This window comes from Saimiri boliviensis, chromosome 4 (assembly GCF_048565385.1).
Source record: "Saimiri boliviensis isolate mSaiBol1 chromosome 4, mSaiBol1.pri, whole genome shotgun sequence".
NCBI classification, from domain to species: Eukaryota; Metazoa; Chordata; class Mammalia; order Primates; family Cebidae; genus Saimiri; species Saimiri boliviensis.
In genome coordinates, this window is record NC_133452.1 from 41,492,694 (window position 1) to 41,515,539 (window position 22,846).

The 22,846-nt window shown below is 34.2% G+C and overlaps 1 protein-coding gene across 9 annotated transcripts in view; it reads left to right on the top strand.

Moving 5' to 3' along the window:
- Window positions 1-22,846, top strand: part of PTPRK (protein tyrosine phosphatase receptor type K) — a 578,471-nt gene that overhangs the window by 274,847 nt on the left and 280,778 nt on the right. For all 9 annotated transcript variants that reach the window (XM_074397496.1, XM_074397495.1, XM_074397497.1 and 6 more), the window contains exons 4-5: window positions 9,104-9,185; window positions 11,437-11,552. In XM_074397496.1, the coding sequence (XP_074253597.1) occupies window positions 9,104-9,185; window positions 11,437-11,552 (198 nt within the window). The remainder of the gene's footprint in view (window positions 1-9,103; window positions 9,186-11,436; window positions 11,553-22,846) is intronic.

The following is a 22,846-nucleotide window of genomic DNA, read 5'->3' on the forward strand; positions in this document are numbered from 1 at the left end:
TTAGCATTCTAAAATCAACTTGTCACTGTAATATTAATTACATTGATAGATGGATACAGAATTATGTGGGCATATGTGTGTGTGTGTGTGTGTGTGTGTGTGTGTGGGTGTGCGCGCGTGCGTGCGCACAGTGAAAGTGAAAGAATATTTAAACCTATATGGTAGCTTCTGCTGAGTGCAAGATGCTTTAACTATGCCAAAGGCCTGTATGTATTCAGGTATGAGAATATTGGTTTTTAGAATCTCTGGAGCCCTAATTACTCCCTGTAGACAGTAAAATCCTGATGCAAAGTTTTGATAGGACTAATTTTCTAAAGAACTAGTCATTTTTAATCTCAGGATATCTTAAGGAAAATTATACATCTATGAGTCATGGAAGTGCTGAGGATAGCTAAAATCTGAAATTTCATAGGGGTTAGATGAAGAATTGATTTAGGCTTGATTATATGTCTTAATTGCTTTCCATATTTAGTTGACATGTAACTAGAACCCCCTAATTACTTTCTCAAGCAGCTCTAAAATCAGAGTTTACAAATAGTCAAATAGTTAACTTTAGCAACTCTAAAGTCAAGGAGTATACAAATATTTCTCTTGCTTACATATTTTATCTATGTATCTTTTGTGACTGCAGGTATATATCTCCTTCATGAGCTAAATAAACAAGTAAACAATCAATAGGAAAAGGTTAATAAGAATTCACCAGTTTCAAAGTCTGAAGTCCTTGACTAAGGCTCTTTCACACTTCAAACTCTTAGAAGCAGACATGGGTCAATAGGCAAACCAGCCTGGCTTGCAGGGATCTGATGAACAGAAGCTGCTTTTCTCTAATGCTTTCTGCTGATCCTTAGTTGAGAAACCACAATTCCAAATTGACAGTGTCTATGAGAGGAGCTACAGTGAGTGACAGTAACTACTAGTTGTGCATTGCACTTCCAGTATCACCTGTCAGTTATATATATCTTCATCTTTATATATGGATGAAAATAGAACACTCACATTTGAAAAGTGACCAGATTCTAGAATTTTAAGTTTTCAAGTAGGTACTTGACTTACTCTTTAGAAAATCTTCTGGGACCTATCAGCAGAAATTTATGCCTTGTAGCATGATTTAGCTGTGCAAGGGAGGTTTATGTTTTCATGATTACTACTATAGCTTGGGAAAATTATCTAGAACTTTCTCAAGGGAGTGTCATTGTATTATTTCAACACAATTTTGTACATTAAGTAAAAAGGAGCTAAATGTCTATTCCCATAGTTCCCTTTTTGGCAAAACCTTTAACTACAATCCACAAATACGGCATTGTTGTTTTCTGTAACATATTGGGACTTTTTCAGCCCTGATGCTCAATGGGATTCATGTCATTCAATGATGTTGTGAGGAATATGACAGACCATTGTCCTCAATGAGTTTATATTTTAATAGAGGAGATAAACATCAAATGTTTACTTAGAGTTAATTATGTAATTATAATCATTATCTATTTGTGAATATAGCCTACAGACACTTTTTCCCAATATTCTCTAAGAGAGGAGATATTAATTCCCAAGTAGCTTAGATCAATGGGTAGTGTATTAGTCCATTTGCATGCTGCTGATAAAGACATACCTGAGACTGCGAAGAAAAATAGGTTTAATGGACTCACAGTTCCATGTAACTGGAGGCCTCGCAATCATGGCAGAAGGTGAAAGGCACGTCTTACATGGCGCAGCAAGGGAGAATGAGAATCAAGTGAAAGCGGAAACTTCAGGTCTGTGAAAACCACCTTATTTCATGAGACTTATTTACTACCACAAGAACAGAATGGGGGAAACCACCCTCATGATTCAGTTACCTCCCACTGGGTCCCTCCACAACACATGGGAATTATGGGAGCTATAATGCAAGATGAGATTTGAGTGGTGACACAATCAAACCATATCAAGTGGGAAACACCTTTGCACCTTTGAGGGTTTTCTTCCTTTCCACCATGTCATCATCCTTATTATTACTTTTCACTGTACTTTAAATTTTGTTTTACTCATCATGAACTTGGGTACCAGCATAATTTAGAGTTGCTTTCTCCACTTTCAAAACTCATTGTCCTCTAGATGACATCAGTATATGTGTGGAATGCACTTGGATAGTTTTTTGACCTCACCACTTCCAAAGTCACCTCTCCGTTTACTACTCTGGTTACCTGGATGTTGTAATATCTCACAACTGCTCCAACATTATGCATATGTATCTTACTGACTAAATGTAAACCTATCTTTCTCTACTATACTTATTTTGCTTAGATCATCTAATAACTTTATGGAGAGCTCGAAGCCATCAAACCATCTATCTTTGGCTAGTTCATCAACTGCTTATCATATCAAAATTTGATTTCATTATGTTAATTTTTGTTATACAATTGCTGTTTCCATGAACTTTTAACTTTTATTCTATCTACTTTTTCTGGGCTTAGATGAAAAAAATACACTGTTTTTTAAAGATTACACTAATGATAGATTTGATCACAAGAAATTCAGGGTTATCAATTTCAATTGGATCCAAATAACTGGAAATTCTACTACTACATTTTTCTGTTCTCTTTGTTCTTCTACTCTCTATTTCAGCTCCTTTCAATTTTCTCCAGACTTCAACCACTCCCTCTTTTCACCAGCCCATTACTTATAGCTAAGAAAATTGAAGCCGTGTAATAGGAACTTCCTTAGCTATCAGTCCTAGAAATTACATTTTCATGCATCTTCTTGTTTCCTCTTATTATAAAAAAAGGCAGAGCCCCTCTTACAACCTGTGATTTGGATCTTATCCTATTTCACACTAACAGTTATCACTTTTTTCATATGTACCTGCAAATATTCACTACCAAATTGAATTATCCTCATCAATATCTAAACATGTTTAAGTGTTTCTTATCTTAAAAGTAATAGGAAAAAAAAAAAGAACCCTTCCTTTGTCCCATATCTTCTTCTATCCTTAGTCAAATTTCTTTTTATCTATTCAGACAAACTTCCTATAAGCATTCTTAAACTTGCTGTCTCTGTGCCTTCATCATATTCTTCATTGCCCAATATGGTTTCCTCTTCTGTACTTCAAACAGACCACTCTTTCTTTGGACACTTCTGATCTCAATGGCACAAATAAGGGGCATTTTCAATAACCATTTAATGTAGTATTTGGCCAGCACTCGGTTCCTGACATCTATTCTCCTTTAGATACTCTTCTATCAGCTTTTGTGATGCCATGTACTTCCATTTTCCTCTTGTAGTTCTACATACTTAATTTTTTTTCATTTCCCTCTGTCCTCTGCGTAGCCTCATCTTCCTTAATCTTTGATCAGAGTTGAAAGTATAGGGCAACGAGAGAAAAAGACTGAGGACACATCTTATGGAACTACAATGTTGAAGTTTCACATGGTAGAATTCAATTATATGTAATGATGTTTATATACATACATCTAAGTAATGTGTATGCATACATACATATATATACACACATATATAGTCTTGTTATTATTTGTTGAATGTCTGCTTTGTGATAGACAATATATGAGCTTTGAGGGTACAAAGTTAACTACAGTTCCTAAATTGGAGGTCACCCCTTGTGATGAGAGATACAGATGCATGTGCTTCACTGGTATTCATAGGGTTGGACCTGCAGCGTTGATCTGTCTCTGTGTATGTTATGACTATCTTGTTTGTTACTGAAATTTGGACATACATATTTAAAAATAAACTTTGATTTTGGCACATTTGTTCTTTGAAGGCAGATATGTAATTTGTTTCTAACTTTAGCAAAATTTAGTGTTTAAATATTAAAATAAAAAACTATGAATTTAAGGAGGTTTATAGGAATTGAACACTAGTTTATTCTATGTTTTTCCAATCTGGGATTTGGGGGGTTAGGTTTTTAGTGGAGGAAGAGGGGAATGGAAGAAATACAATTTTAGTACATGTGTCTTTTATGGTTATTTTCTGCTCATAACAGTGATTCTACTTAACATAACATGCTTACTGTGTGGCAGGAGATGCGTTAAATGTTTTATGTGCATTATCTCATTTAATCTTCCATATAAAGTTTCCTTTATAGAAAAGGAAATTGAAGTTTACATTTTGTATGAGTTAAAGTTACAGTTAAAGGATATGAACTAGGTTGAGCATGGTGGCTCATGCCTGTAATCCCAGCACTTGGGAGGCTGAAGCAGGTAGACCACTTGAGACTAGGAGTTCAAAACCAGCCTAGCCAATATGTTGACACTCTGTCTCTACAAAAATACAAAAATTAGTCAGGCATGGTGGCATGTGCCTATAATTCCAGCTACTGGGGAGGCTGAGGCATGAGAATTGTTTGAACCCGGGAGGCAGAGGTTAGAGTGAGCCAAGACCGTGCCACTGCACTACAGCCTGGGTGACAGACCAAGAGTCTGCCTCATAAAAAAAAAAGAAAAAGGAAAAGAGTATTAATTATATACATGTGTGACTTTGGAGCCTGGGCTTTTAACACTATGATATATTGAAAGAATATTAAGGGGAGATTTTTTTTTCCACATTTTTCTAGTAGCTATAATATCTTGTATTACATATTTCACATATTATTTAATTATTTCATATATACCATTCAGTCTTCACAAGAATCTTATGATGTAGGGAAAGGCAATATTGTCAATATGAGACTACAAAGATCCAAGTTAAGTATTAATAACTTTCTTGGGTTACATGTGCTAGTAGACCAACAACCAGATCCCAGGCTTCTGGACATGCAGTTCAGCTTTCCGTTTTAGGGGACACTTCCTCTGGGTTAATTCCGTTTTTGCTGGAGGATAAAGTTATCTTTGTTCTTTAGGGTTTCCCATCTCCCCAAAATTTAATTCAACTTTATTTCACTTATTTAGTTAATAACCCAGGACTGTTGCTGGAGTAGCAAAAATTTGATTAGAATCATCACCTTCAGTGTTTCAGGTAATGGAGTGGAGTAAAAATGGCTTGGAAGAAGAGGCCGTTCATTCTGCTCCCAGGCTGGCCTTCTGGATGGTTTAAAATTGACAACTGGTATGGCTTACACTGCTCTCTTCTTCTGGGAAGGCTGGTTGACTACTTGACATCAAGCATTAGATCTGACCTGAGCATTAGCCCAAACACGCTTTGCATAATTAAGCTATTGAGATTTGTTTTCCCTGACTGGACAGAAGAGCCCTACAAGTTGAGGGCTCTGTTGAAGTGATAAAGCTGATTAGATCCTTAGCAGTAAAGGAATCTGATCTTAGAAATTCCTTCTAGCTCTCGTTAATGAGGCAAAGACAACATTTTAGCAGGGAAAATGAGGTCACGAAGAAGAGAAACTTTTTTTTGAAAAATAAAGAACCAATTATTTTACCTCCTTTTAAATCAAGGCCTCAATTTATTGTCCTGAATAAAGCTCAGTTTAAATGAACACATAAGAAACTTTTTCTCAGGGGTGTAGTAATCTTGTTTAAAGTACAAGAAGTTAAACAAGAAAGTGAAGCTAGGATAGACCTAGAAGTTAAAATAATTTAATGAATATTCACAACAACGAAACTGAAATAACCAACAATATGTGTGATTTATTCATTAACTTTTTTCAAAAAATAATTTGTAGAAACTGTTTTCTATAACTTATCTTTCCTTAAACCACTAATCAAACAAATAAAACTTACTTTTCTAGGATACATTTATACAGACTTCAGGTATTAACAATGTTGATAATCGCACCTTTTAGTTTAGGTAGCACCTTTGCATATGCTACTATTTAATCCTTAGAAACCTTCTTTTTGAAAGCTGTATTATATTCATGTCATAGGGTTAACCTAAAAGTTTCAAATCCCAAATTTATGTGAATCCTCAAGAATTTGTAAACAGGAGGACTTGGAGTATAACACAGGTTTTTTTCACCCCTGTGAAGGTGGTCTGTACCACAGTTGTCTCAAGTCATATGCTATTTAAAGTTTTTGATCCTACCCTCTATTTCTAAATATTGTTCCAATATTTAGAAGATGACATAGGAACTACGTTCACACCAAATATATTTATGTGAAATGTAAATCATATACACACACATATTACGCATACTTCCGTGTTATAGATACTATCCTATCATGAAACTTCCTGCTCACGACAAAGACCCCATCCTCCATTTCACCTTCAGCTTATTCCAGTAAAATCAATTGTCACAAAGGGCCAAATTGGAGTAGAAAATAAGTAACATAGGTGGTTTACGACTGGGACAGATGGAAGGGAGATGAGCCATCCATTCCAGAGGCTTACCTTGTCTCATTGTTGCTGACTTTGTATGGTGTGAAAATGGGAAGAGTTTAATGGAGCCATACTGCTGTCTTGTCAAAACAATATCTAGTCAGTGTGCTATTCAAAATGAAATTCATTTTTTAAATTTAAAATTGACTTAACATTTTTAGATGTTGAAAGGAAATTTAAACTCTAAAGTCTACTTAAATACTCTGTCTTCTTTTTCTTGAGTCGCAATGTAGTAAAATTTTCAAAAGCAACTTGGAGGCAGGATGGCTCAGGCCATTCTGGGCTTCACCACTTGTTAGCTTTTAGGCCTTGGTTCAATTACTTTTCTTTAAAATGAGCATGAAAATAATACCTACCTAGTATTATTGTAATGAGGGTTAAATGCATTTATTTGTGTGTAAATGTGTAAGTGTGTACAGCATGGGACAGTCTACTTTATATAGTAAGTGCTCAACAAATGTTACTTATTATCAACCCAGTCAATCATTCTCCTCCTCCACCAGAGTAAAAATTTCCCGGCAGAGTTTACCAGAGATTACCTAAGAGCTAACTCCAAGTGATACTTATTAGTTTCAGTTTCTCTTGACCTCTTTCTTATGTTAGACATTATTTGCCTTTACCTATGTCTTTTTGGAAAAGTCAGCCTCCCAAATTTTCAAGTTGTTTTTCTATTTCTGCACAGCTGCACTAAGCTTTGACTGTTTTCACCTCCTCCTACCAGAGGTTTTCAGTCTGTGCTAAGCTAGAACCATAGCCTGATCTCAGAATTGGCAAATACTCCTATGGGAAAGAATAAAATGGCTAGAAATTATTAGATAACACCAGAGAGGTTCTTGCCTCCTGAAATCTGTGTGCATCTAGATGCCATTGTTTACACATATATCTGAAATCTTTAAGTTATGGTTATTATAATATTCCTGGCCCTTTCTAATCCTTTTATTGAGAGTGTTGAGCTGCTTGAAACCTCCTGGTACCCCTCTTCCTTTCTTAACCATTTGCTGTTGGCTTTATCTTTCCTAGTGGACTTTTCAGTCTTGATCTTTCATTTCTAGTAGTTTTCTCCTCTTATTTATCTTCTTATGGTGTCTTACTCACCAATTACTTTCACTTTGAATCAGTAGCTAACTCCCTTCCATGGAGTTATCTGATATCCTTCATCAGATAACTTTAAAATTTATGCCTTTATTGTATGCTCAAAATTTTCTCTTCCAAATCTAGTTGTCACCTAAGTGTTTTCCCCTGTATCACAGGCAAATGATATTTAAAATGTCCAAAACATACTTCATTATTTTCTTCCTCAATTTGTTTCCTTTTCTGTGTTGTTAGTCCTGACAAAGAATCCTGACAGCATCATTCACCTAGTAGCCAGAGCTAGAAATCACTGAGTTGTCCTATATTTCACAACTGAGTCAATAAGTTCTACCTTCTCTGCTTCCTTAGTATTATTTGTGTCTTTCCTTTTTCTTCTCATCTCACTATTTACACTACTTCTAGTATATTAACTACCATTTTTTTTATTCCAGATGATCTTCCACTTTATAGCCAAATGTTGCTATTAGACCAATTTGAATTCTATTCTGTTCTTACTTTAAATATCAACTTTCATTACATTTTCTAAAATGCTTTGCAAATATTCTAATACAATGTATGTATCCCCATGAATAAAGGAATCAAATACAATATTGAAATGCTGAATGCTAAATCTGCTTTCTCTTGAAAGTGACGGCACACATTATCAGTGTTACGCTTTTTTTTAAGAGTCAGGGTCTTGCTGCGTAGCTCAGGCTGGAGTGCAGTGGTGCCATCCTAATACACTGCAGCCTTGAACTCCTGGGTTCAAGCAATTCTTCCACCTTTGTCTCCCAAGTAGCTGATACTTTAGGCACATGCCACCACACCCAGCTTATTTATTTATTTATTTATTTATTTATATTTTTTATTTTTTTGTGGAGACAGGCTCTTGCTCTTGCCGACGCTGGTCTTGAACTTCTGGGCTTAAGTGTTCCTCCTGCCTCAGACTCCCAAAGTGTTAGGATTATAGGTGTGAATCACTGCACCCAGCCACAGTACACATTAAAAGAAAGGTCATGTGAAGCTTTGCTATTGACTGTAACTACAAAACTCTGTAAGATGAGCTCATATTTAAACATAGAAGCCTTCTTTTTCTTAACATTCTTAGATATGGAACTATTGAGTGCCTTACTCCTGACCTCACTCCCATGGTATCTGAGGCCTTCCATGCCTACCTCTCTAATCTTGTCTCTTCCCATTTGAGCATTTGTAGCCATAGAGATTACGTTTATTTAGTTTTTCAAACATGCCATCCCAATCTTTTTCACTGTATTTGTTCCTTTGTTCTGGAACACCAATAATCAATCGGTTGACACCCATCCTTGAAAATTCAGCTATTTAAAACACAGATTATTTTATTGATGTGTTCAGTGGTTTGCATACTGCTTGGAACATAGTAGGTGCTCCATATATGTTAAGTAAACAACAAAAATGGAGAAAGTCAGTATGGGAAAGTTTACTTTTAAAGAGACTAGCTATGTCTGCTTAGTCATTCTGTTTCTGTTTGTTACCTATTCAGGAAAATAACAATACTTGACAATAGCTGCTTTAAAAATTTAACCTGCTCAACCTCAGTAATGTAATTGTTCTTCAAATTTTGTTTTTTGGTTTGTTTACCTATACGAATTTTAAGAAATTATTGTGCATTAAAGGTTAAATTTTTAATTTTTATTGAACAAAAATTAGATTTACTTTTGCATATATATAACTATTCCCCTCCACTGAAGACATCCCTTGAAAATGATTGTTGTAAATGTTTTCTGTTTCTTTTTGACAGGTAATATTTGAAGCTGAAGTCTCAGGAGGGAGAAGTGGTTATATTGCCATTGATGACATCCAAGTACTGAGTTATCCTTGTGGTAGGTTGTGATTAAGAATTGTATTTTTCTATGTCCTTTCAACACTTGCCTTATATTGGCCGTGACTATTGATTGTTTATCACTTGATCATTGCTGTCTTTCTTGTTATTGTTAGTCCTAGTCTTCTACTGAGTTTTAAAAGAAAACAGATATATTTCTAGAGTTTTCGAATCAAATATTTTTCAGATTTGTAACTAGTTATACACATATTAGGAGATTCTTCTAAATTATTACATTACTGAGAACAAAATATACATGTAAAGGCAACTCTTAGTAGGACTTGTTCTTTTTTGGCATTATTAAATCGTCTAGAAAAACAGAAAAGAGTAGCAAATCAGAGTTCGACAGAAAGGAAAATAAAAAGAAGTCTCATGAAGTTATTTGATCTGCTAATTTGAGGACTGAGGTGAAATCAAGAGAAATAATTAGTTCACCTTATTCCAAATTTAGGACTACTTTTTTTCTCTATCATAATAAATACCTGGCTAACGCATGAGGTCAGAAATTTGAGACCAACCTGGCCAAAATGGTGAAACCTTGTGTCTACTTAGGAAATAAATAAACAAACAAATAAATAAATAAATAAATAAATAAAAATTAGCCAAGTGTGGTGGTGCACACCTGTAATCCCAGCTAGTCAGAAGACTGAGGCAGGAAAACCACCACACAGTTTTGTTATGCCTTTAATGCACCTTGATTGGTTTTCAGATGGTGTACCTAAATTTGTGTTTACATCACATTCCGTGAAAATTAATTACTGCATGCATTCTATAGAGCCAGACAAAAAGCAGCTGGCATAAACTCAGACTTTACCTATATTTCCCAACAGCAGCATTTTATAAGGCCTGCAAATTCCAAATTACTGTTCTGCAATCCTCCCTAGCAGAAGCATATCTAACACATTGTAAGCAGCAGTCTGGGGCCCCTTGTGAGGGCCAAGGCTTGTGCTTCTGCTGAGTGGTTGTTAAACTCAGGTGTGCTTCAGAGTAAACTACAGCCGTGGTAAATCACAGATTGCTTTGCTCTTCCCCTGCTTCTGATTCAACAGGCCTGGAGTAGGGCCTGAGAATTTGCATTTCTGATTCCAGTGCAGCTGATGTTGCTGGTCTAGAGTTTATAAATTGAGAACTGCTGCTTTAGCTCACGTTCTAACTTAGAGATTCCTTATTTTAAATCTCTTCCCGAGAGGTAAGGTACTAGAGAAAGATGTAGGCAATGTCAAATTATATATACCATGTGTTTGTTGGTAAATTCTAAGAAAAAAGAGAACAAAATCGTCTCACTTAAAGTTCAAGCTGGTTTACTATGTTCTTTAAGTCTGTAGTTTAAGAGAACTGTGTTTTTATCTACTGTTCATTTTTCTCTTATTGAATGATAAGTATTAAGGAAAGGATTTCATAAGTATATAGAAAATTGTGAATTGAGCCCAACAGCAGTTTTAGGGGGATATGATCCTCCCTGAGCTTTTCTTATTACTTCTGAGGCTTAGCTTTTGCTTTTTATATAAATTTCCTTTCAGCAGGAAACATGGATGAGGCTTCAGTTTTAAAAGGTAATTCCAGAGAATACTTGTTTGACAGTCATAAATCTCACTTACATTTTGACTGTGATCATCGTTTTTGTTGGTCTAATATGGATATTTCTTTTGGATTACTATACTATGGCTATAATGGAATAAGAAGTAAATTTAACAGTTTAGTTGATGTTCCATTTGCAAGAAATAAAAATATTATCTTGTTCTTTGAAGTGATAGAGGGTTATAACCATTGATTTTTTTTTTTTTTTTTTAAAGAAAGATCTAACTGCTTAAATTGTAGCCAAATAAGTTCAATGGCCATGTAACTGTCAGCAGTTTAGAAATCATTATGTTTTCATTATATTTTTAGATTAGGCTCTGATTTTGTATCAGTTTAATTTCTGGGTTGCTTTGACTTGTAACTTTTATTATCATCCATATGCAACAAGCTATGGCAGCAGTTCAGCAGCAATTGTTGAGTGCTCACTTTGTAGAGAACAATACTCCAGCAATTATGAAACAGTAAGTAATAGAGCTACTGAGAAAAATAGAACTATGAGAATCACAAAGGAAATGGTGTCTTCCAGTGCAAAAAAAAAGCCCCTCAGTTTTCTTGTTTATGATGTTAGTCTCAGCCAAACATAAAAACACTAACGATAATATTTAGTTGGAGAAAAGTAACATAGTATATTTTCTTCATATGAAAACAAACATATTTTTTTTCTCCCTCCACAGATAAATCTCCTCATTTCCTCCGTCTAGGGGATGTAGAGGTGAATGCAGGGCAGAATGCTACATTTCAGTGCATTGCCACAGGGAGGGATGCTGTGCATAACAAGTTATGGCTGCAGGTAAGGCCAAATTGGCAGCTGAGCTAAAGAGTATACTTTATGTTTTTAAAAAATTACAACTGGACTGTTTGTGGTCTCATTCTCTTGAGGGTGTATGTATGTGTGTGTGTGCGTGTGGTGGGACAGGCTGCGTGAATTTGCAGATTCATGTTAGAGATTTCCTTTTCTGGAATAAAATGCATGAGCAAATAATTAATAAGTGTTTTTGTTAGTATCTAGTGAAATGTAATAATTTTCTCTGTTATATTCAAACTGCAAAAAATTCTCTAGATCCATTTGAAATATGAATAAAAATGAGATTTTTTTCTTATTTAATAGTATTTTAAAAACTGAATTTATAAGAATGAAGTAGGAGCTGTCATGCTCTTCTAAATATTTTAAAGTATTTAAAGAAACCCTTGGGAATATTTCAGGAAATATGAATTGGAAGAGAGCCAATTAAACTTTTGTGCTTGAGGGTTAATCACAGATCTGAGGTCAAGAGATTTGCCTTGCACATATTAAGTCCTTAATACATCTGTATTTAATTATGATTGGACATACATGTTGGGGAACTGTAAATGATGCATATAAACAGATTTAAAAGAATCTGAGAGAAAACTGTAGACTAAGAAATATGACTTGCCTTCAGAAAATTTATAGAAAGTAGATCTGTCAGTGCCAGGGTGCTGGGGCCTGGGAGGAGCTGAGAGCAGATCTAAAGCCGGGAGGCTGAACCCAAAAGTGATGGCTAATTGGGCTAAATATTTGAAGCTAGATGATATGTAAGTAATAATATTCTCTGAGCACCTTTATTATTATTTTTTAGGTTCTCTGCATCAGAATGAGGAAAGAGATTTCATTAGTTGTGAATTTTAAATTCATGAGAATGCCAATAGAGACCCAAACAAAAAACAATCATGATAAGATGAGCTTAGTTTCTTCAACATAGACATCATGATTTATTTTATGGCATTCTTTAGATAGGTGCAAGTAGTGTTGGGGATAATTATTAGTTTGCAGGTGTTAATAAATGAATATTGAAATCATACCTAATATAATGTCTGATACTGTGCTGGGTCTTATATGTGTGTTGTTTCATCAAGTTCTTACAGCGTTCCAATTGGAGATTATAACAGATGTACTTCATATTAATCTAATTATTGCCACTTTTATAATTTATTTGATTTTCAAGTACCAGGATACCATATTTTGTGTCCAAATGTGAAAAAGGAAATGAGGGTTCCTTTTTTCTGTGATTGTGCTAATTTATCCTACAGAGATTGAAAAATAGGATAAGTTTTCCTGGAAAGCATATTGCATAATGTGCAACCTGTCTTATGAACTAAATGTCAAGTCAGTTTTCTTATTTCTCTTTCTATGCCTAAATAAACAGTTTAAAAATGATTTTAGATATATGTTCTAATTGTTTTGTTAGGTATTTTTTCATTTAGATGGGAACATTAGCTGGATTTGGCTTTAGTTGTGAGCTAGATAGTCTTTTCTTGGAGAGCTAGAGGCTCTGTAGGTCTGCCCTTGATTTTATGCCTCAGGATTTAATATGACATTGAAATAAAAAGGGTTTTGTATCCTCAGTCACCAGCTGCCTTGTGGCAACAAAGACTTTCTGGACCCTGCTGGTCTGAGTGGGTTGTAGTCCAAATACTGCTCATTTTTGTTTGTTTGTTTGCTTCCTATATTGTAGATAATCCATTTCATGAGGTTTTAAAACATTTTCCTCCTGCCATTTTTCAAACAGAGATGAGACTTCTATGTTGCATTCTCCCCTACCTCACCTCCCTTTTTCTCTCTCTTCTTTTTTTTTTTTTTTTTTTTTTTTTGGCGTTTGCTACAGAATGGTGAAATTGTGTATTTCTCTTCTACTTTGACATGGGCATTGCCTCATTCTTTAGTAGTGTACATATTCACCTTAATTTATTCAAAACTATTTTACCTTTTTCAGTAATACCACATCAATTACCTTAATTTATTCTCTTATATCACTATTCTCCATGTATAAGAAATAGTGAAATCTATCAATTACTTACCTAGGTGTTTTCAAATTAAAATAAAAACTAATTATTATGGAAATTATGTAAAAATGAACCAGATAAGACTGGTCATTATCCATATGTTAGTCAATTAAAAGGTGGCAGTGACATAAAAAACTTGCCCATCTTTTGCTGAAAGTAGTAAAACCATAATAAAGCAGAAAGAATTCTGGTTCCAAAGTGAAGCTACCAGCTAACTCAGGCAAATAGATGTCAGATTATTTCCATTTCATGTAGAATAACAGCCTAGAGTTCAGGAAGACTAGTTCTTAATTCTAACCCTCATAAATCTTTTAACCCAATTAATTGCCGTAGTGGCCTTAGAGGTTTCATGTAAGTGTTCTGGGCCTCAATTTGTTTATTTATAAAAAGAGATTCTGAGTAGACACTAAAATCTCTTCTAGCTGTAATATGCTAAACTAGGTCTTTACATTATTTTTGGTGGCTTTATACATGGCCTTGATAACCTTTTTGTGTGGAAGAATGTAAAAGTCTTGGTATTTATTTTGCATAGGAAAAAATGGTACCTTAAATAAAGTATCATTGTAAGAACAAATGCTCAAAATATCTGCTGATAGTACTGAGAATGAATGTACTTGAAGCAAATCAATGAAAGGTCACTGCAGTCTATCACAGAGGTAACGGAATAACAGAATAGTTGTTAAACATGCCATGGTCAGGCAAAATACCAAACGGCAATCAACTTTTTATGTCCTTCAAATAACTTACATTATGTAGTATTGAGCTGCGATTGGCAAAATGTTGTCTAAATATGGGCTAAAGTAACAGAAACTAGAAAAAGAGCCAATTTTCTATTTCAAAAGGAAATGATACACTATAACTCTGTAAAAGGTATACAGAACATATACCTGATCATATATGATATTTTAAATAATTTGTTACAGAAAAACTGAATAATTTTTCTCACTTGTATATTCTTTCCGGGTTATAATTCATATATCAATTATTTTTTTGTCCAAAATGAAATACAAATTGGGAAATTTAAAAATGGCGGGGAAAACACAAACAATGAGTTGCCTGAGTTAATCTAGGATAATTTCATAATGCATATCATGATGGTTTTGAAAGTATCTATAGGGAGTGTTCTTTCTTGTAAGAATCAGATTATATAATTATGGAGTATTTGAAGTAGGTTTTCTATATTTCTAGATATTTAGAAAATGGAATTATAATTATGTAATTATAAAGTATTTGAAGGTTCTCTAAATTTGTAGGTATATGGAAATATATGAACAGATTTATATATTTACATATATATGACAAAATATATAAACCAGTTACATGCTAAATGAACTAATGATACATAAAACAACGTTTAATGTTTTTATAAGTCTGTGTCAATAGACCAAAAATATGGTAAAATCATGAGGTTTTCTGGAATAGTTTTTAAAAGTATGTTATGCAGTACATTTATGCACTAAAGGAAATTTAGAATAGTCTTTAGTCACCCTTAGAGAACTTCCAGATTATTTTCCAATTGAGAGCTCAATGAAGTAGTATATAATCTGGATATAAACACAACATTTTTTGGTTAATGATTTGTAAATTTTTTTCCCACATGAACAGATGTTTTTCAAATCTTGTAAGTTTTAGAACTAAGCCATTTAAATTTTATAGTAGTTCGCTCTTATCCATGGGGGATACATTCCAAAAAGCCCAATGGATGCCTGAAACCATACATAGTACCGAACCCAACATATACTGTTTTTTTCTACATATGCATCAAATCATTCGTACATCAAGTTTAACTAGACACAGTAAGAGATTAACAACAATAACTAATAAAATAGAACAATTATAACAATATACTGTAATAAAAGTTACGGGAAAGTGATCTCTCTGAGCCTATCTTCGTACTTTACTCACCCTTCTTAGGATGAGGTGAAATGCTAAAATACTCACATAATAAGATGAAGTGAGGTGAATGACATAGGCAGTATGATGTAGCATCAGGCCACTATTAACCTCCTGAGAATATGTCAAAGGGAGGTTCATTTGCTTGGGGTGACCCTGCGTCATTGAGCCATGACGATTTTGATGGTTGGGATGTCAGAAACACACAATGTTGAAGACTAACAAGTGAGGGATGAAAAGATTTCATTACGCTACGCAAAGTGGAGTGCAATTTAAAACCTGGAATTTTTCATTTAATATTTTCAAACTGTGGTGGACAGAAGGTAACTACATCTGCCCAAAGTGCAGCCTTGGATAAGAAAGTATTTCTGTATTCCTGAGGAACTTTCAATGACAGGGAATTTGTGATTCCCTTGAAGCTATGATAAAGCTCTTCTTATTGGAGATAAGATCAAAAAAGAAATAAATCATAAAATAATTTATACTGAAATGAAATAATAAAACCATCTGTTTATATTCCTGAGAAATGTCAAATAATTTTCTTACAGGAAAAATGAAAATTAGAGAATACACTTTTATAGGTTAAAAATATTGGTAATTTATGTATTTATTTTTATATTTTGAATTATTGTTTGATTTATTTTCAGTATTGAAAATATTTCAAATTCAAAAATTTTAAAAACTGAATATTTCAGTATTTGAATTATTAATATTTTTGAATTATTTTTATTTTTTAATTTGAAATTATTATCACTACAGACTAGTTGTAGATATCTATGGGGTACAAGTGATATTTTTGGAAAAAGCATACAATGTGTAATGATCAAATTAGGGTAATTGGGATATCCATAACCTCAAGTATTTATTATTTCTATATTTTAAGGACATTCCAGTTCCACTCTTTTTGTTATTTTGAAATATACAATAAATTGTTAACTACAGTCACACTATGGTGCTCCTGAACACTAGATTGTAACTGTTGCTACTATGAATACTAGATAAAAGTGATTGTAGGAAAAAGCAACAAATGAAGAAAAGGGTAGCAGTTCCATCTATAAGTATTTACCCAAGAGAAATTAAGGCATGTGCCCACAAAAAGATTTGTGCAAGGATGCCTATAACAGCTTTATTCATAATAACTGATAATTAGAAAAAAACCTAAATGTCTATAAACAGGATAAAGATAGACAATTTATGGCTCATTCAAGCAATGAAATGCTGATTAGCAATAAAACAATGAACTACTGAAAATTGTAACCGCGTGAATGGATCTCAGCAATATTAGGTTTTGGAAGGAAGACAGACAGCAAACTTGTATACTTTATGATTTCATTTACATTAACTTTGAGAAGAAACAAAAATAACCTATGATGATAAAAATTAGAACACTTGTTGCCTGTGAGGAATAAGAATTGATGGAAGTGGGCAGAGGAAAATTCTCTAGGGTAATGTTAATGTCACATACTTTGACTGGGGTGTTGGTCTGTGAGTGCACAAGCATTTGTCAAAGACTAAGATCTGTCCAATTTACTATATGTATTTTATTTTTACCTGAATAAAACACATATGAGGAAAAAGTGAGTATATGACACATTTTATCAAATAACCAAATTAACCAACTTACTGGCAGTGCTAATCAAGCCATAGATGGGAATAGCCTACAGGTATTACTTGTACTTTCTTCCATCTTGTCCATTTCAAGTGATTTGATTAGGTTCAAAGGTAATTTACAGTCATTTCTCTCACTTGAAATAAACGTGTTCTGAATATTCTGCTTTAAGAACACCTTATAACTGGAGGATATGAAAGGGTTGTAACTGGGGTTGGACTGAAAGTTATACGTTAGTATTCTGTCATGAAGGGCCAGCATAAGTGGACACCTACATGGTAAATCGAATAGAGCCTATTCCTGAACATCTGTCAGACCATATGCTTTGGCTTCAGGTTCAGTGTAGAAACTAAAATACTAATGACTCCATCCATCATTACAGCATTTGGCTGGCATGCGTCATTGAATCGGGCAGAGAAATTCAACAGCTGAGTTATTGAAAGTGGGAATTGTGTGGGTAGATTTGGTGGCACCATTTGTTTTGGTGAATTGAAATGAGGCTGTTTAATGTGTGACTGGTAATCCTATGCAGATTGCCATCAAAGCTGTGGCAATTGGGCCAATCTGTCAGTGATCGCCACAGGTGCTGGCACTGTGCCTCCTCCCTGGGCCTGCCAAAACAGGAGAGTCAGCCGCCGTTTTGCCCTTGGTGAGGCTCATCTTTGCTAGAATAGTGTGATACAGCTCGTTGCTCAGCCAAAGGAAATGTCATTCTTTATGGAGCAACACATAATTTAAGCAATGGCTTGAGAGTAGTAATTGGAGAGTGAAATCAGTAAAATGAGATGCAAATTGCTTCCAAAAACAACTAGAGAGAGGCTGACCCCCTACAGTACAACCGTCCTCAGTGAAGGAGCAGTGAAAGCGGTTGTTCTGAAACTTCTGACCGCGTGGTGTTTTACCTGTCTAGGCAAACACCAAAGCCTTTTTCTTGTACTTCATGCAAACATCACCACATAGTAGTGGAAATCTGAAGCATGATTTCTAAACAACTGAGTTAATTTGGAAGCACAAAAATTTAGCTGGTGAAAACAGCACCACACCATTTCAAAGGCCTAGCAGTTATGCTCACAGTGCTCTTTCTGATGTCCACATGCGATCACATTTTTCTGTTCTTATTTATATTGCCATTTGGCAGGCCCAGATGTTTGTAACATATTTAATTTCTGCAAGAGATTTTACTATCCTGACACTATTTAAGAAAACAAATTTTATAATTTTCCACTTATAATGAAGGTAAACTTTCTGAAGAAATTACTTTATGCTTAGAAACTGCAGTTTACAGTGGGTAATTCTTTGGAAACCAGGAAGTTTTTAAAGTCAACTTGATTAAATAATACATAACATGCATAAAGAAAAAACAATGGAATGCAATATAGTGAAAGTTGTTCCAATGTCTGGATGTGGTCAAAATTCTGACATTTTCTAGGTAAAAGACTTTTAAGAACGGCTGACACACTTCTGAAATATTAAAATAACAAAAGGTAATGTATAATTACCAAGGCAGTTAGTAAACTTGAAGAACGATGTCAGAATTGCTAAAGGGAACTGGCATAAATATATCTTGAGATCTGTGGAAGACTAGGTAGGTGACTTACTACTTTGTAATGTAAGAAATATATACAAAAGGGATTTAATTTGCTCTTTATGTATAGATCCTAAAATATAATAATGACACGATTTGAAGCTCATGATGAGAGCTCTAAGCTGATTATAAGGGAGACCTTTGTAATTGTAGGGCTGTTGAAAAGTGCAATGAGCTGCTCCAGGAGGTAGTAAAATTACAATTAGTCCAAGTATCCAAGCATAATCTGGATAAGCACATGCTAGACATGTAGGAGGCATTCAAGCTTGAGGCTAAATACTTTTTAAGATACTTTTTGCCGTGACAGGTGATTCCGTAACTGAGTATGGGAAGTCCATATAGAATTTAAGGACTATACTATTTCAGAGCTGAGCATGAGTAACTCAGTCTGGAGTGTGAAATTATTAAAGAAGACTTGATTGAAACCTTGAAGTGTAGGTAGGACTTTAATAAGCAAAAGTGGGCATAGTTACTACTGCAGATTCAGAAGGCAGAAAGCATGCTATGTGTATGTGTGGCGACATGGGATCTGAACCCAAGGAGAAGGATCTTACTGAAGTGGAAGGTTCACCATGAGGAGTGGAGGTAATCAGAGTTTATGGCAAAGTTGGTACTAGACCATGATGGAGACTGCTGGAAGAGGAAGAGGTTTCTATTCTCAGTACAGTTGTCAGGGAATGAGGGCCTGATTGTGGACAGTGCCAGTGGAATTGGAAAATCCATGAGTAGGAAAGGAGAGGACAAATTAAGAAACAAAATGGTTTTGGGCCTGGTTTGTATCATTTTAGAGTATTTAGGAAGATGTGAGAATGAAATAGTAAAGAAAGCTTTGTACATTTTCTCAGTGTCTTTTTGAAAGACGGTCAATGAGTTTATTTTCTCAATTTCTATTTTTGGAGCTCATTTGTCTATTAAAACCGTTGTTTACTTTTTACCTCTTTCTACCTTCATAACTGCATGTAAGTTATCCTATTAGGAGTGAAAAATGAGGAGATATTTCAATCTCTTTTGACTCTTCTAGCTTTAATAAAAGTTTACCAAGACAATTTGAAGCCTGTGGCCAAATTAAACCTCCGAGTGGCTCTGGAGTCACTGAGGAGAACAAATCAATGGGAAAACTGTTGGTGCCTTCAGCCTTGTCTGCTTTTGTAACTTATGGCTCATAAAACAGAGTGTGAGGAGTGCAAACCATATCCCTTGTGCTTTCCTAGTTTCTTGTCATCTGCTCTAAACTTTAGCTGACAGATAAATACTAGCTTGCTATTTAATTCTAATTTTTTCTATCTTTTGTTTAAGCAGTAGTGATTTTGCCATGTATATACTGGTTTATAGTTAATTCTGATCCACTTAAGAGACCGTATTCTCTTTGGTAGCTAACAGCCAACATTCTTTACAGTCCTGCTTTTCCTGGGGCCATTGGTTTATTCTAATGCATGGCATTATCTTCTTCCTGCATAGCTTTATATAAAGAATTCTGCTTATATGTCTTGAGATAAAGTCACTGATCTCCTATCATGGATTATAAGGTTTTTATTTCACTTTCTGGCATTTTGCATATGTAACAATGAGCATCAGAAAGTTTAATAATATTAATTTTTAGAATTGATAAATACCCTGAGGTCATTTTGGTTGATTTTCTGTGTGGCTTTCTATCATAAAGAGCTCATTGCCTTACAGATATAATGCTTTCTTTTCCTTCTTTAATTATTTATAAACTTTGTAATGTCTACAGATTACGTAATTGATCATAAATGAATAATGTGTATAGTATTCTTTACCTTTCTTATCTATTCTTGGAACAGTACTGTAAAAACCTGGCAGTCATAGAAGTTCAAGGATTGCTTCTTATTGGTATCTAGAAATAACAATTTACTTCTCTTTCTGTGCAGGAACAATATGATCTCCTACTGTTTGTAGAGTTGCCTCTTTAGTGTGTTTCTAGGTGTGTCATGTTAAGCACTTTATAACTTTCCCGTTGAGTTCCTGGGATCAGTATTACAACATGGAGCTTTGTGAGGCTTGGTTTCTTCTTTATGAAAAGTAGTCTGCTAGAAAGATGTAAAATTTACAAAAATATTATAAAATAAAACATAGATATAGAAAACCACACAAAAATAAAGACTATTATGACTCAATGCATTTTCATCAGGTAAACATCACACAGGACAAGAAAGAGAGCTTGCCAGCTATCCCAGAGTTGTCTTCCATGTGCTCTGTGCCAGGCACAAAAGAGAGTCTCCCTGCCCCTACAAATAACCGTGAATTTTAGCCCTTGTAGTTTGTTTCACTTGCATATGGATCCCTAGACACCATAGTCTTATCAATTTTAAAAAATAGACATCTTTTAAAATCTCTTTTAATCTGTAGGTTTGTCCTTTATTCCTTTCCTCACAATTTATCTGTTGAGCCTAGGATGTTCGACTTCTAGATTCCCAGTCCACATTTTGCTGATTGCATGCTAATGCCCTCTTCAGTTCCACATGTGCCTCTTTCCTTTCTATTTCCTGCAAATTGGCAGCCAGATCTAGGGTCAAGTTTGATCCGTTGGCATCACTGTAGGATGTGCTTGGTATAATAACAGGAGGAACAAAATGTGTCATCTTTCTTTTTGTGATCTTGGCAGTCTCTGATGATTAATGTCTATATTTATTCCTGGGGGCAGAAAATTGTGACATGCTAACCTTTTTTGTTCGTTTGTTTCTTATTTCTTTCGTATTTGTTTAGTTGATGAAGAGATACATAATCACCCTAATCTACTATTTGGTTACCCAATAACACAATTCATTAAAGAAAGGGAAGATAAATGCTCCAATATTTGGTTTATTTACTAGTTTTTAATATAATGAGTTGGTTCCCTATAATCCTGCAAAGATGACATATTGTTCTTTTTTTATTTTAATGTCATAAACTCCTGGATTTAAACATATTTAATGGAGTTTAATTTGTTGCAAATATTACTATTATTAAATCTTAAATTGTCCCATCTTTGCTTTGTGGGCACATCTCCAAATTTGCTCCTGATTATTTCTGATGTGATTGTAGTAGACTTTGAGAACTTCCTTGCCACTTGGTATTATGAGATGTTTCACCTTCTCCTCTGGATGTGGGATCAGTTGTTTTTCAATGATGCCCTGTTTAGTTTTAGTAAGAAACTATATTTCAAGATCATAATGTGGTTTCTGAGGAATACTCACTTCTAGATCTTTTCAGTGAATAGAACTAAAAAATATATACACATGTATTTAATGATAAAATAACTAATGAGTTCACAGGGATATTTCAAATTGAAGCCTAGAAACTCAATATTTATCCTATTACAACTTCCAGTTACATTTTATTTTCACATTGATATTCCTGGTTGTCAGTGATACAGAAGATAGATTTAGAATATATCATAATTGTACATTAGTTTTATCTAATATTATTTTGAAAACTTGTACTGAAGCTTCATTGTCAACCATGTAGCTATTGCATGGATAATATAGTCTCTTCTACTTTGCTCCTATTTAGTCTTCTAAATGTAACTATGTTTTTAATATTCAATATTAGCTCGCCTGTCATGTCTATTAATTTTGGGTGTCAGAAATGCATTTTCTATGTTTCAGATTCCTTAGGAACTTCCCATGGAAATAGTAATCCCGGAGATTTTAGATGTTGATGATAGTTTTTTTGTGGCCTTGATTCTTAAGTCAATTTTGCAGTATATAAAATCTTTCATTCACATTTTCTTTTCTTGAGTAACTTAAATAATGTTACTTCATTTTCTTTTACAGACAGAATAGGTAACAGTCAGTCACCATAAAGCCTTGGTGATTGTCTGTACCTATTTTTTCTGGATACACAAATGATTTTTTTTCTCTTGACTCTTACCAGAATATGTATCAAAGTAGGTCACTCTGAGTTATTATCATCAGGAATGTGGTATTTCTTTCATTGTATAGTTTATAAACTTTTTGTAAATTTTAGAAGTTCTTAAAAATTACAATTTTTAGTACTATTTCTGTTCCCTTGATCTTTTAGAGACTCGTTAGCTCTGTGTTTAATCTTTGCCTATCATCATTGATTACTTTTAAATATTTTAATTCTCCTTATTGTAAACATTAATAACTTCTCCTTTTTCACATTCTGTCATTCTTCAAGACTCATCTGTTAAGTTTACTGTAGTTACTCGTAATTTCTAAAATATTTCTTTAAT